The 15,407-nt window shown below is 36.9% G+C and overlaps 2 protein-coding genes across 4 annotated transcripts in view; one reads left to right on the top strand and one right to left on the bottom strand.

The window, feature by feature from the left end:
* Window positions 1–15,407, top strand: part of LOC135707757 (pleckstrin homology domain-containing family G member 5) — a 376,532-nt gene that overhangs the window by 18,714 nt on the left and 342,411 nt on the right. The gene's annotated exons all lie outside the window — the stretch shown is intronic.
* On the bottom strand, window positions 3,685–11,088 carry Ssk (Snakeskin). 2 transcript variants are annotated; one of them, XM_065229652.1, is made up of 4 exons: window positions 11,003–11,088; window positions 10,769–10,913; window positions 4,431–4,757; window positions 3,685–4,220 (listed from the first exon to the last, which is right to left on the bottom strand). In XM_065229652.1, the coding sequence occupies exons 2-4, from the start codon at window positions 10,817–10,819 to the stop codon at window positions 4,113–4,115; spliced, it is 486 nt and encodes a 161-aa protein (XP_065085724.1). In that variant the 5' UTR covers window positions 10,820–10,913; window positions 11,003–11,088; the 3' UTR covers window positions 3,685–4,112. The 2 variants fall into 2 exon arrangements, with proteins under 2 accessions (XP_065085724.1, XP_065085725.1); XM_065229653.1 differs by having other exon boundaries at window positions 10,769–10,928; window positions 11,003–11,072.

Consider the following 15,407-nt stretch of genomic DNA (forward strand, 5'->3'; position numbering starts at 1 on the left):
GCTTCTTGATTCTAAATTCGTCCTACAGGTTTCAATTCCATCCTAACGCATTGAAACGCCATTAGATTTTCTTTGTTGTACGGATAAAGGTGGAAAAAGGGAAGCGCTATGAGCGCCTCTTTTGTTTTGAGAACAATGAGCGTAAATATTCATACAATGCGCTCTAATAGGATTTATGCAGTAGCTAATGAACTAACGCATAGGAACACACTTATTATGGATTTGTGCACGGTGAAATCATTGATATTATTGATCTTTTCGGAAAGATAGAACGGAAATGACTAAAATATAAACGGACTACTACATACTACAGGGGTGCACCAATAAACAAAAAAAAAAAAGTTGCAGTAGAAATGAAGAAAAAGGCAATAAACAAATAAAAAGCTTCTTTTAATAATTTGAATGTGAGCGGTGAAAATGGCAAAAATGGCAATAGTAAATAGAGTACGCTCAATTATATAAGGATGAATCTCCACTAAATTAGGAAATTTGAGCAATAAATAACTCACCTACTTTACCTGCAGTTGAACATATTTTCCCATGAATGCGTGTTCGATGTACAAGATGCGAGTGCTATGTCTGTTTGTCTGTGGTTCGATGAAGATTTGCAGGTTTTTAATAGATATTGTTTTCGTTCTTAGTGACCTTCATGGCGTATAAAATGCTCAGTTTATTTTTCAAAGTGCTAATTTTATACGTTTCTTGCTCAATTCTTATTTTTTGTTGAGCGTTTTTGAAATTTTCCCTGGGACATTCATTGTGCTTTTTGTGTCTTTTATTTAACTTTATATTGCTCAATCGGCATTTTCTAGTGCTCTTTTGTGACGTATATATTGCTCAAACAGCTGTTTTTAGTGCTTTTTGGATTTTGTTTAATGGTAACTTATTCAATGAGACCCACATTCGTTAATCTTCTTTATCGACATCGCCTTTGTTAGCCGAGGCACAGTATCATTACTTATCGCTGTCTTGGAAATACCATATGGAAATTGATCTGGGTTATTGGCTCATAAACTTTCAATTTAAAGGAATATTTCCTGAATATCATTGAATTTTTTAATTTTATATTGCGCAGTGTTCGTGTTAAATAGCTCATTTTTACTTTCCTGTGTGAATTATTTTCTTTTCTTTAAGAACGATTCATATTTTACGATGGCTCATCCTCATGTTCAAGCATACATTTATCTCCTGGTTTCTGGAACTTTTTCAGTTTTTAAAAGATATTTTCATTTTTTTTTTTGGGGAAATAATCACAGAATACAGAATATTTGGATTTAAACAGTGATAACTGTGCGGTTTGTGTGGGACATTTTAGATTTATTTATCGTGGTTATTAAATATGACATTGTTCATTTTGCCACTTTTATGGGAAAATATGTTCAACTGCAGGTGACGTAGGTGAGTTATTTAGTGCTCAAATTTCCTAATTTAGTGGAGATTCATCCTTATATAATTGAGCGAACTCTATTTACTATTGCCATTTTTGCCATTTTCACCACTCGCATTGAAATTATTAAAAGAAGTTTTTTATTTGTTTATTGCCTTTTTCTTCATTTCTATTGCAACTTTTTTTTATTTGTTTATTGGTGCACCCCTGTAGTATTTAGTGGCCAATTTGAGATTTTTGTATTGCTCATTTCACTTTTTTTATGGATGATTAATTGTGTTGCCGAACGGAAATGGGTGATTACAACGAAGTAGTGCTCTACCCTAATAATTAAAAAAAAATATATAACGCATCTTTTACCTCTACATAGGGTTTGTGATCTAATTTCCGTCCTACTAAGCACAACCCACGCTTAACCTCTCTTTCTTGAACGGGTTTTAACAATAAATTAAATGTTTCTATCAAAGATGACTTCTAAATCTATTCCCCTTTGCATAAGTACCGTTGAATTTTATGAAGAACGACCCATTATTGAGATATTGTTAAAAATCTAACACTGCTTCTTGATTCCAAATTTGTCCTACGAGTTTCAATTCCGTCCAAACGCATTGAAACGCCATTGGAGTTTCTTCGTCCTACGGATGAAGGTAGAAAAAGCGAGTTTGCTAGGAGCGCTTCTTTTGTTTTGAAAACAATGAGTGTAACTACTCACACAATACGCTCTAATAGGCTTTGTGTTGTAGCTTGGGAACCCTAATAAATTTGCTATGGTTATTTTTCTTAACGACGTGTTTGGGGTAACATCCAAACCATTTGTGGAAAAGTTCGACTATTTGGGTTATTGTTCGTTTATGGTATTTTTTTATTAGGGAACTAACGCATCGGTAAAAAGTATTCCTGATTTGTGCACGGTGAAATCATTGATTATACTGATGTTTTCTGCTTGATAGAACGGAAATGGACGATTACAAAGAAGTAGCGCTCTACCCTACTTCTCTTTTTTTCGATTATACATACATCATACATCATACACAGGGAATCAAAATCACCGAATCAGATAAAAATAATGTCAATCTCATTTTAGTCACAACGGACAGTTTTGGAAAAGAAAATGCGATTATCATTTGTGTTACAGATTATGATCATATGAACATCATCATCAACCCAGATAACACTATCAACTGTCATCGCTGAAAATTCCTCATATAAGACAAGAAAAATCAAATACCCTTTAATATGGGTATTCTCGGAACGGGGATGACGTATAGGGATCGAGAAACGATGTTCGTCTCCATTTGGAATCCAACATGGTGTCCATCGATTTCAGAAAGCTGTCAAATACCCTGTAATAAGGGTATTTTTGGAACAGTAGTACCGTGTAGATTTCAAAAATTTATGCCCGTCGCCATAGAGGTCTCTAACACCGTTAGTATTAGTGAGAAATTTCACTAATACATGCATTCTACTGGTTGAAAATAAAAAACAAACCGCTGTCAACTCGAACACTTTGACAGCTGATTTCGTGGTTGAAAATAATAAACAAATCGATTTTACACGGCTACGCTAGCTAGGTTGTATTAGTGAGATCTTGCGTCGAGAAGTCAATTTGGGAATCCAAGATAGTGGCCATCGATTTCAGAAAAACTGTCAAAGACCCTACAATTTGATGTTCTTCTATTCACCACCAGAGGTAGAATCGGTCGCTTAGTTTCTATGAAAAATGCGCATTCTTGTCCGTTGTTTTGCGCTGAAAGTGGAAATCCGATGCAATTTATAATGTTCAGAGACAGTAGCACTGTCACTCGTGGCAAGATCGTCTCATAGCACAAATCATCATGTCGAGAAAATCGCGTTCCAAGTTTTCTTCGCTCCATTGCATCTTATGTAATGAAACAACCCATTCTGCTGTTAATACAAACTTTTCTGGGGCCAAGCATTTATTTTTTAGCTGCTGAATGCTAGTCAGACACTTCTATGTAGAACAGATGCTAATGGTGAGGTGGTTTTAGGTTCTTATAGCTGAACAAACTGCTCAGTAGATGAAGATTGCTTTCGGATAATGTGTCACATCCTGCCACATTGATAAAAAGCTCCCACTGCTTGTCCAAGATAGCTACCGGTCAGTCCAGTAGCTAACAGCTAAGCTCTACTGAGCCCTCGCTTACTCTAGCGGAGCATCACATTGGATAGTTATCGTTCACGATAAAATCACTTAAATCAGTTTTGTAGATAATTATGTCCTCAGGAATGCGGTGAGTTTTCAAAGGGCATGTTCGGCCATAAATAACAAGCCCATATAAGGAGATGTGGTTTATTAGGTTTGAAATTCAGTTCCCTATATTGGCTTAAACGATACTAGGCTTTGGAAATGTTTTCTCTTAAATTGTCCGGTTCTATTGCTTCTTTAATTTTGAAATTCGGCACTTTGCATTTTCCAGCCACTTAATGCTACACCTATATTTATATTACAAAAATGTCGTTAATTGTAACTTGTCGAGGCAAATGTGCCACCATAGAAAAGAATGGAGTGTTTGTAAAAGTTGTTTTTACTTATCTAACTCGCATACATATGAATTATGACAGTTTTTCCTCTTCGTTGGACCTTACTTACTGACTACACGGGGTTGCTGCACATTTTTTGGGCAAAATCATGATAACCAAGTGTAATATTTCATGCTTACAATCTAGCAGCGTGGGCTAATAAGGATGGCACTCGCATTCTCAATTAGTATTTGCTGTTCTCGTGCTTCGCGTAGTGGATGAACGCAAGGACCGAATCGGCCAGGTACAGGGCACCGGACACAACGCAAAGCGCTCCCAGGGCAAGTCCAGCCTGAGGAGGTGTGGGAGGAAGAGAAAAGAAAAATTGCATAAAGTTTAATTGGGAAAAGTGCTTGGGCTGAGGTGAGATTCTTTTTTTTTTTTTCATTCGTTAAGGTGAATGAGTGGGGAACCTTAGGTAATGTTAAGGATGAGATGTGGTGACAAAGATATGTTTTGGAATGAAAATGCTTGTGAGTTGATTTAGTCGAAATGTTCTTACCGTTCGCTCCGATGTGATGTGCTGGAAGTCATGCTCCGCCAAATAACCGTGCCAGTAGTGCAGCGCTGTGCCTCCGACGGCAACCCACATAAAGGTACCGACCACATTCATTATCGTATCGGAGAGTTCACGCTTTAGCTTGGTCGTACCAAAGCAGAACGTAATCAGCTGGACCGAGGTGTAAATGAAGTAACCGACAAACACTCCGGAGGCCACAATTTCCGCATCGGGACTTTTCTCTTCGTTCAGGTTCCATGTGCCACCGACACCAAGAAAGTCACCTCCGTAGCCGGTCCGATAGATGATGAGAATCACCAGATTCAGTGCCTAATTGGGTGAAGAAATGGAAACGGAGTGCAAATAGAATTAGATTAGTGCTCAACGACGCGCTATGATGGTGGCAATTTAAAAGAGAATGTGCTAATCCTACGTTACAAATAGAGAGAGCATCGGACTGTTTATCGCTATACTGACTGAGCGTGAATGAAATGAACAATTTAAATTATCATTGGAAATTTTTCCACTCTTTTCTGATTTAATACAGAGTTTAACAGCTGAAATTGAAAACCCCCGTTTAATCAATGGATTTCCAAAAGAGTACCCATTGTAGAGTCTATTTTAATGCAGGGCCGCAGCTTGATTTGCATAAACATATTACGCTCCGTTGGAATGGAATTTAAAACTCATTCTTTGTCATAAATTCAACATTCTCTCACGGTGTTGGTAATTGAAATTTCCGAGGGTTAGAATGTTTCCACAAAATATTTCTCAAATAGAAGGGAACAGGACAGTGGTAATAATTACGGTCCTTTCGGTTGGTGGTACCAAAACGGTATGAAGTTGGGCCTGTATCAACACCTGCCCACAATGGAACGCCCTAAACGTGCTAGTTGCAAAATGGATCCCTATGATGAATCAACTGTTTGTACGCTCTGCTCCCCCAAACTACGCAGTGTGGAAATATGCTGGGAGCTTTTTCTGAGAGGGATTGCTCACCACCTGTGACTAATGATGGACAATTTAAGGCAATTGATCATCAACAATCGTTTTCGTGATTTTTACAGATTTAAGAGAAGCGAACGGGAGCTTCTTTTGACCTATCCTGTGGATACCAGTGCTCTATATTTTCGAAGCTCTAAAATGAACTCGAGTTTTGATTTTTTCAGCACGAAACGAAAATGAAAAGAAGCACGAAAGGCTGTCTGTGGATTTTTTCAACGATGTGTTGCTTTGGTCACCGAAAGTAACGTAGATTATCGAGTTGAAACGGAACCTCATTATGACTTTCAATCCTTTCCACCGACACTTTATTTAATATGCGTTATGTCGCGTTTTCGTAACTTTTTTGATAAATATGTGGATGGAAGAAAAATTAAACATATTACGTATAATCTTCAAGTATTTTCACGTAATGAATTGATTATATATTTTTCTCATATTTCGTTACATAACGGGTGTTCAATAAAAAATGAGATTTTTTTCAGTCTAGTAAAAAAGCTAGTAGCTTGTAAAACATTTTTTTTCAACGAATTCAGTATTTTTAATAAAAAACATAATGTTTATTATGTTTTTAATTGAAAATACTGAATTTGTTGAAATTTTTTTTCTAGCTACTAGCTTTTTTACTAGACTGAAAAAATTCTCATTTTTATTGAACACCCTTTATGTAACGAAATATGAAAAAAATATATATAATTAAAAAAAAACGACAATGAATATTGGAGAAGGGGTCCTGGTCAGCCGTACGACGCAACTTAGTCGTGATGCTCTCACAAGAGCGCTGGACGGCACTGAAATCATTCTCATTTTTTATTGAACACCCGTTAGAAACCTCGGTTGATGTGTTTCATGAAAGACGAAAGTTTTAAAGTCGAGAGATCTTTCACTTGCCCGATTCACCAAAGCTTGGAAGAGAGACAATTGAAGCGCCTGGAGAAAAGAGAGACAAACAATTGAACATTTCTAGATAGAGCTGGAATTAGGGCGAAACAGCTTTTGTAAACAATGACTTCTCTCTATGTTTTCTAGGAATTCAAGGCACGTCCACGCAAATCAACATAACCATCGGGTAGGGGAAGTCTTCTTCTATCCCATGATGATGTTGATTTGCGTGGGTGAGCCTTAACTTTCTAGAAATCACCGAGAGAAGTCATTGTTTACAAAAGCTGTTACGCCCTTATTCTAGCTCTATTTAGATTTGTTTGTAGACGCCGACTGAGGTTCTAGAACGCTGCGATGCTGCTCGACTTCAACAGAAAAGGAAAGGTAGCAGTCTATTCGTCGCATCAATTTTGTCGATTGAAGCTAATATTGTGAAGCCCTGGTGATATGGTAGGAAAGCAAGACCATGCTGGAAATGGTAGGTTCAAATTCGGCACGGTCGAGGCTCTTTCCACGGTTGGATTTTTGTCTCGCCTTGCTTTGAAATGTTAATTTATTTTTTGGGATTTTATACGTCTTAATTCATTAATATTTATCATACCGAAAATTTTCCAGGATCAAGACATTAACCGATACATACAGTAAAAGTATTGAGTCTAAAGATCTATGACTAGACTATGAGTGAGCTTTCTTATTCCGAGTGTTTTTTTTTTATATCGCACGCAAGAGGGGAAGTTATTTGGTAAAGGTATGCAAAACCTTATTTACTAAAAACTTGACTAGTAAAGTCTTGTCAATTTCAATTGGGCCTGACATTCAATGCATGTTTGACAGGAGCTACAACATTAGTGTGTACCGCTCGGGATTTTTTAAATGGAAAACAGTTTTGACGTATAGAGGGTGCTGATTGAAACTTTTTTTGACTCCAGGAAAGCAAAACGTGTCAAAGTTCGATTGATTGTTCCATTTTTTGAAATCCAATTTTTTTTTCGGAATTTTGAAATGTATTGTAAATTACACATATATACACACTTGCCAAGTCAGAAATTTTTACCGAGTTTTTGAATTGCGGAACTCTTCGGTAAAATTTAAAAAATCTGTGAAAAATTAAAAGTTGAGAAAATGTGTTACGAAAATTTACAGACTTACTTCTGTTAACACCGTGTAATACTGAAAATAAGAATTTTTCGATTTTATCCAACTTTTACGAATAACAATCATTTGAATTTTAACCGAGTTTTTCAGTAATCCAAAAATCCATTTAAAAATAATGACTCTTGTAAAAAAAATCTAAGTGTGTAGGCATTATCCGAATGGTCGAACGCTAATGAGACAAATGGGTCATTAGACTTTATATTCGAAAGTGACTGATTATACTGACTAGAAAATAATTTTAAGATTACGAACTAAGAAAAATCATAACTATTCTGGGACATGAGATTTTGAGACAAGGTCTTATGTTTCATATTTTCAAACTTGAATTATGAGAAAAATCCTAAAACAAATCCTAGGGATAATTTAAGAGATGATTCGACTAGAGCTTCAAAGTAATTTAAAGAACTATTTGAAGAGATTTGGTATGAGCACTAAAGGTGGATTCCAAAGTAAATCAGAAGAAAACTATTTGAAGATTGTGAAGAAAATTTCAAAGAAATTTAGTAAAATTTTTGGGAGCCTTTTTAGGAAACTCTAAGGATTATTGAAAGGGTATAAACCATTCTCACTGTGAATCTGTAACTTCGTATTTGTTAGCCAAGGCGGGCATGTTTCGATGCCTTCTCACATTATTTAAGAAACTAACCAGTCTGAAAAAACTGACTGTTTATTTATCCAATCAAAGTCGATTCTGAGAAGAACTCCTACACACTTAGAAATAACTAATTTAATTGTAAACAAACAAGTCATGTATTATTAAGTGCTCCGAGACTGAAAAGTTCGTTGCTCGACGAAAAGTACGTTTGATTAAGCTATATTAGCTATGTCAAAATTGACGCTCGTATATGTCACTCTCAGAGCACCTACATTTACATGATTTTTTTTAAGTGTGTAGTCACTACTGTTATTAATTCCAAGGGAATCGAATTATGTGGATAGTTCCTGAAATTGCAGCATTTTAAGCTAATGATACAGATAGTTTCAAAAGAGTTCTTAGGAGTATTCTTAAAAGATTATGAGTAAATTTAAAGGAATTTCAGGGAAGGTTCTAGAGAAATTCTATGGATAATTCAAAAAGAATTCTGAACAGCAGTTCTGGGCTAGTCTAAAGAAAATTCCAATAGAATTTCGAGAAGAAATCCAAGGGAATAGTTTCAAGGGAAATTGGAATAGAATTTCAATAAATTTCAAAAAAATGAGTCCAATTTGAAGCAATAATAAAAATAGTCATAAGTGACTCTGGCAACTTTTTGGAATGTTTTTTAGATTCAGAAAGATATCTTTGAATCTTGCAATATGTGTGTATAATAATTGTACATTTGATAACGATAGTATATGCATGTGGACCTTATTGTACCTCAGCATGAACATGAATTTCCACAGACATTCGAATATGGGTCGTTGGGCTATCAAACTGAGTTATAACCTTTTAATTTTTCATCTTCTTTCTTTGTTAAAGAGACTTTCAGCCTGGTGCATCTCTGTGAATCCCAGAAAGGGGGTCCCCGAAAAGAGGGTGGGTCCCAGAAAGACGTCCCCTTAATACAAAGTTTTTCTATATACAATTTAGGGGAGGGGGCATCACCTTCTAACTTATCTCGGTAATCAAGTTATAGTGAGAGATAAATTGAAGGTACACATGTACTTCTATTCCGATTTCATTTACTTAGGTCTTCATCTCCAGGCTTTTACGTTCCTACACGAGCTAAAGCCTGCTTTCGACTTTGTGTTTGCGAATTGCTTCCACAGAGCTTTAAATGTCAATGTTGAAAAAAGAAAAGAAAATGTACTCCATTGTATGGCAATCACAATGCTATATGCCCAATGGAATTGAACCTGCCACATCCGTGCCTTAATTGATTGGAATTTCTGAGGCCACATTATCAGGTCAAAGATTGCATATTTTTGCACAAAGTTGGCCATTAAACAAATATGTATTAAACATTTAATTTGAACCTAATACGAATCGGCTTGTTTCAGATTAAAGGTTTTCTAAGTAGAATGATTTTTTAAGATTATCCAACTTTTACAGATAGCATAAGATCCGTCAAATATTATAAAATATGATATTTTTTTAATAATTTAAGTCAAAACATTCAAAATATTCCTTATCAGTTATTCCTACTCAATAAGTTTATTTGAATTGATTGGCAATCGAACAATATTCAAGATTTCTATGACTCCACTAAGTTCTGTAATTTATACTTATAATAGTACCACCTTATTGGTTTCCGTTTAGTAAATCTCAAATTTACACAATGACCATAATTCTAAACGTCGGTGAATCAAGCATTGTGATCCGATCCAAAATAATATTAACCTTTCATTCAGCTACGATGAACCAAAGATCTTGATAACGATTTAAAACTTCAGATATCCAAAAGATTTAAATTCCTAAGTTCCCACGATAAGATTAAGACAAAAGTTTTCACCAACATGAATCATATTTTTATCACATCTAGATGACTAATCCTGTTTCCAACTCCATTTCAACACCTTCATTCAGGCACACCTGATAACGCATGGTTCGTAGTATTTTTGTTATCACTCAAACATAAACAAACACTCAATGTACCTGCCACGACCACAGTCAAAGTTCGCTTGCCTAGCCTGCCACAATCCGTTATCTGGGTGTGGCAAAAAAAACGGCAATTTTATAACAATTCATAAGTGACCTTATCACTTTTCCATTACGAATCGCTACCACTCGAATGAGTCTACCGCCTTTTCCTGTTAATGACGAAACTTTTTCACTCTGAATTCAGAGAACAAGTGCATTTTACCCTACGATTTCGGTTTTTATTCACACACCTACCTGCCCACATCTATTGCTTTCAAAAGTTTCTCCCGCAAATAGCTTTCATTCGGTTTGGTTCCCAGCCCTACCATCCTTAGCACATGGCACCGACCGAAAGACGATGGTTTTCACTTTCTGACTACTTTTCCGATTGGAAAATTTAGTGCACTCGAAGCAAAGTGTAAACTGTCTTAGTTTCGACTTTTGATTGGAATCCTGTTGGCAAAATCAATTTAGAAATGAATCCAGTCCACAAGACCACCCATTGACAGAACACTGTCACGGTTTCAGACAGTCGATATCTCAACTTCGTGCGCTTCATCACGAACAACTTTTCTTAGAATCGTCACAGTCGTTACCACCTAAACTTTCCGCAGCTGGAGTGTTTCAAAATCGATCACGAAAGCACTGATTTGTGATCCGTTTTAAAATTAGACTTGACTGTTCGCTTTCTCCACACTTGTATACACGTTCCCTAAACTGAGTGACTTAATTGAAATCTTACCAATTTGAACACTTTGATGAATATCGATCCGATCGTTTCTGCGGACACCATTTTGTCCAGTTGTGGGTTGACTTCCGGACTACTTTATGCTCTACTTTTCGTATTTCGTATCACTGTCTGCTCGTCAACAGCGATGGATTGTCACCTACGGAAAACAAGACTGTCGAAATTGAAATAGTTTCTATAGTTTGCCTACTATCCTAGAATGATGGCAAACGAATCAAGCACAAGTACCTTTTCAGACGAGATAGACAGAAGCGGAGCGTGTCACTTGATGAACAATTAAATTGATTCTGAACGTCTTTACCTTCGGCAGGTATTCCGAACGGGCCGGGCTTATCTTTCAACACTTGCTCATCGGTTGCAACAATATGGCGAACCAGATATACGAGATAAGATAAGACCGCGAGTAGTGAATTGGTCTCCCCTTGGTGAATATGTAGGTAAATAATGAACATAGGGAGTGCTGAGTACAGCAAGATTTGTCACTGAAGAATAAAATAGAACATGTTTGCCTGGCCCATTGGATGCGGTTACAGGTGAAAATCTACTTGCGCTTGCATACATATGAGACCCGTTATCTGGTGTAAGTTGTGATAAGCGATACAGTCACAGAAATTACTCGGAATTATGAAACTGAGTGTTTTCATTATGTGTGAAATGTTGGTCACTCATCAACGAATCCAACTACATAGCAGCTTTCAATTGAAGGAGAGTTCTTGATTTTTATTGTTTATATAAAGACTACAGTGCGCTCCAAATGTTGCGATACGTAAACTTAAATCATAAAAATAATTTGAACACGATAATTTATCAAAAATTTATGGATTATATTCTTCCCATTTACTATCGAAAAACAACGATATGAATTAAGACATTTTTATCAAACAGTTAAATGAAACACTCAAAAATCAATTATTTCAAAACGTGTAGCGTGCGAAACGCGTCTAACAGATTTCCGTCTCCTGAAAACGTTCACTGGCTCCATAAACGGACGGCTTAAGGTAATACGGCACGTCATGCAACAATGGCTGTCCCTACAATCATTAAATAAACGTGTTTTGGTATGCGTACGAAGGACATCTTCCTACAGAACAGTAAATTACTAATAACATACCTTAAAAAATGGGCCTGAACTGTATGAATAAGATCTGAATACATATTTCAATACTTTTCCACGAAAATATTGCCAATTCATTCACGCATTGGTAATATTGGCATTAAAAAATACGATTAGCCGATTTTGTTCTGCTCAGGGCATTAAATTTCAATAACTGTTTTCACTAGCTTTCACTTCTCAGAACCACACTAAAAACAATTACGACACGTGCTTCTACAAGCACTTTCAAGTTAATTCACTTTTAAAGACGCCATTTACTTAAGTAATATCATTTGCATCGTTAAAAACGCGAACCGCGAATAATTTCGCAAGCTGAAACTGTTTTGTTTACCTTTTTTCTACACACCACATTACGAAGGTGTGTGTGTACGAACCACCTATCATCGTATCCAGTGTTGTTGATTTAATTCGAACAAAGTGTGTAAAAACATTCTTTTATTGCTTTTTAAGATGCTTAAACTGTGTCCAATTTAGAAACCGTCACTTATTAATGTTAAAACAATTTCTTATTTTTTTTTTCTCAAGCCAAAAATTAAACTAAATTTAATAAACCTAGACATCTTCTATAGAAAACATATGTGTCGTTCTGGTTGTACTGCTCGAAGCCATCAGCTGATATGCAAACGGCGGCAAAAGGATGATTCGAAAACGAAAACATACACGATAAAAAAAAATATCCAGCGGCCAGTTCATTTTTGCCTACTTTTGACTTTGAGTATAATCACGTTGAGTATAATCATATTCACCTACTTTTGGGTACAACTAACTATTTTTTGGGTAGAAGTGAATTGTCAATTCCACACTAATTGAACACAATCAAATAAAAACTCTTCGACCCACATTACTTACTTTTGGCTTCCTGCAATATAGTGCCGAGATTTGTGAAAATGAGCCACTTTGGAATATTTTTTCTTACCGTGTACCTGGAGGTTTGAGCTCTGGAATCACTTTTGGACAGGTCGTTTGTAACCAAAGTGTACAAAGTGTGATGTTGAATCAATTAACTACCATGATAACATCCCGAGCAAAGCTGGAGATCAAATTGAAATCAAAATTTGCTATTATGATGTAACTTATTTTGAATACTCCAGTTGATCTCATTTTGGTTGACTTGGCGGTTAACACAGCAAAAATGAGAGCAAAATGTTACACTGTTGAATCAAACGGAAAACTAATCCTGCTGTCAATTAAATCAATTTGATTACTGATTTTGCATTCATGTTGTTTAACTGAATACGGGCCTGGTATAAATGGTTAGCATCCATGCTTCTCACGCTGAAAGAGTTGAGCTCAAATCTCACCCCGGGCAAAACACGAATGACCTAAACTGTGTTATACAAAACAAATAAACAATAATCGTTAGTTCAACAACAGATGAACTTAAATTAAATTTTAAACAGGACGTTAACAGCAGAACTTCAAGTTAAGTTCTTTTTATTTAAAATGTCTTGACTGCATAATGAAAGCACAATATTATATCAGACAACTGTCGCGGCAATTGGAATCAAATTTAGTTTTCATTATGATAGGAACTGCAAACTTTAATATCGATTTGCTTTCATTTTGTTAACCGACTTTGCTCGGGATGACATGTTGGTCTTGGTGGCTAGGCGCATAATTATTTTCTGTATAGGAAGGGGTGTCCTGGGAGGTGGTAGATCGATAATATTGGCAAATTGAATAGAAATGTAGTTATAGCCTCAATATAGGATGAAAAAGAGATATCTTTATCTTTTTAAAATTGGCGAAGGTTGAAATTTTCAGTAAGATGAACATAACTTATTCTTTGCCTTTCTTATTTTTTTATCACCTGTTACACATTCGACCTAATAATAACTAACTCTAGCAGCTATGTTTATGGTAGTTGCGGTAGTGCATGATGTACACTCCCACCACTACAGCATCAATGATAATCAATTCACTGACACATAGAAAGGAGAGAAAAAAAAAGCAAAAAAAGCGTGACGTATCGTATCACCTTAAGTACCACCTACACTGAACCAAAACATCCGCATTACTTCGAATGATTATTGCATTGCTCGAGCCCTTTAACAATATGTGTTGGCTCGACTGCCAACGTGATGTTTGACTTGAATCTAAAACGGCTGCTCGTTGGGCCTTGCCAACAGATGACGACAAATTCCAGCTGCACCAGCTGCGAGCCGACATCGCTTACTCGGAATCGGTAGTTCTTAAAAGAACACCGCGAAAGTAAAACTCTTTTTAGAGCAGCGACGGCAACAAGCAACGGTGGGAACAGCAACTCTCCATTTCGGAAGTAGAGGGAACAGGAACTCCACTGAGCAGGACCACCGACAAAACTAGGACGGTAACAGGGACCCCTTGCATCGATATCGAATCGACGGGAAAACTGGAATTTTCTTTCTTGGATAGGATAACTTCAGCTTCTTCACTTTATATCTATATTGCTTGGCAATTCGGAAACGACTGACCATGTGAATGCGTGATTCGCTTGGTTTTATACTTTTTTGAATCAAAGAGAAATTAAATGACGATGATGATTGGTCTAACAATCTACTACGCAAAACGGAATGAACGTGTACAATGTTATAAAAGCTAGTTTCTGATTGGATGTTTACACTTATTTCTGTTCTTATTGCTAGTGTTAGTAAGGGAAGCCGTTTGCCCGCGGCGTTCTCGGGGTTAGTAAAACAAAATGCAAGGAGGGGAAAAAGGATAGGGAAATATTTCTGCTGTGCTGATTTCTGCGGCCAACATCGGAAACGTGGAGTGGTTAGCGGTGGCGGTGTAATCGATACACGGCAGTGGTACCAATCTATTCGCTGTTGCGAACATCCTCCCCGGCGCAAAGAGATGGGTTGCCAGACGTCGTAGTTTGATCAGCGATGTGTCGCTCCTGTTTATCTAACGGTAAAACAGATATTTTTGTTATTGGGCGCCGAAAATTCGAATCTCCAACCTTAACGTCAACAACACGCACCAAACCGTCTTCCCCAGGATATGTGTGGACTATTTTTCCCAACTTCCACTGCTGTGGTGGCAGATTTTTCTCTTCAACCAAAACGACGGTACCGGGGGCGACATTCTCTAGACGAATCCGATTTTTCCCTCTAGGCTGTAAGTTTACGAGATAGTCATGAGCCCATGACTTCCAAAAATGTTCCCTCATCTGTTGTAGGTGTTGCCACCTTGACAAACGATTTTCGTTCAAACCTTCATAAGAAGGCTCAGGGACAGCGGTCAATGGCCTTCCAATGAGGAAATGTGCAGGAGTTATAACTTCACCCTCAGTTGGGTCATCAGAATGCGAAAACAGCGGTCGAGAATTAAGAATGGCCTCAATTTGTGTGAGCAATGTGTAAAACTCCTCAAAAGTCAAAGGTGTTTGCTTCAGAATACGCTTAAGGTGGTATTTCGTACTTTTGACCGCAGCTTCCCACAAACCACCAAATTCCGGAGCTTCTGGGGGAATAAAATGCCAAACAATCTCTTTAGTTCGGCAGAAGGCTTCAATATCGTGGACAGCAATGTGGTCAC

Source organism: Ochlerotatus camptorhynchus, unplaced genomic scaffold, assembly GCF_037179485.1.
Source record: "Ochlerotatus camptorhynchus isolate MF236.1 unplaced genomic scaffold, CSIRO-AGI_Acam_v1.1 ptg000317l, whole genome shotgun sequence".
In the NCBI taxonomy this organism is placed as follows: Eukaryota; Metazoa; Arthropoda; class Insecta; order Diptera; family Culicidae; genus Ochlerotatus; species Ochlerotatus camptorhynchus.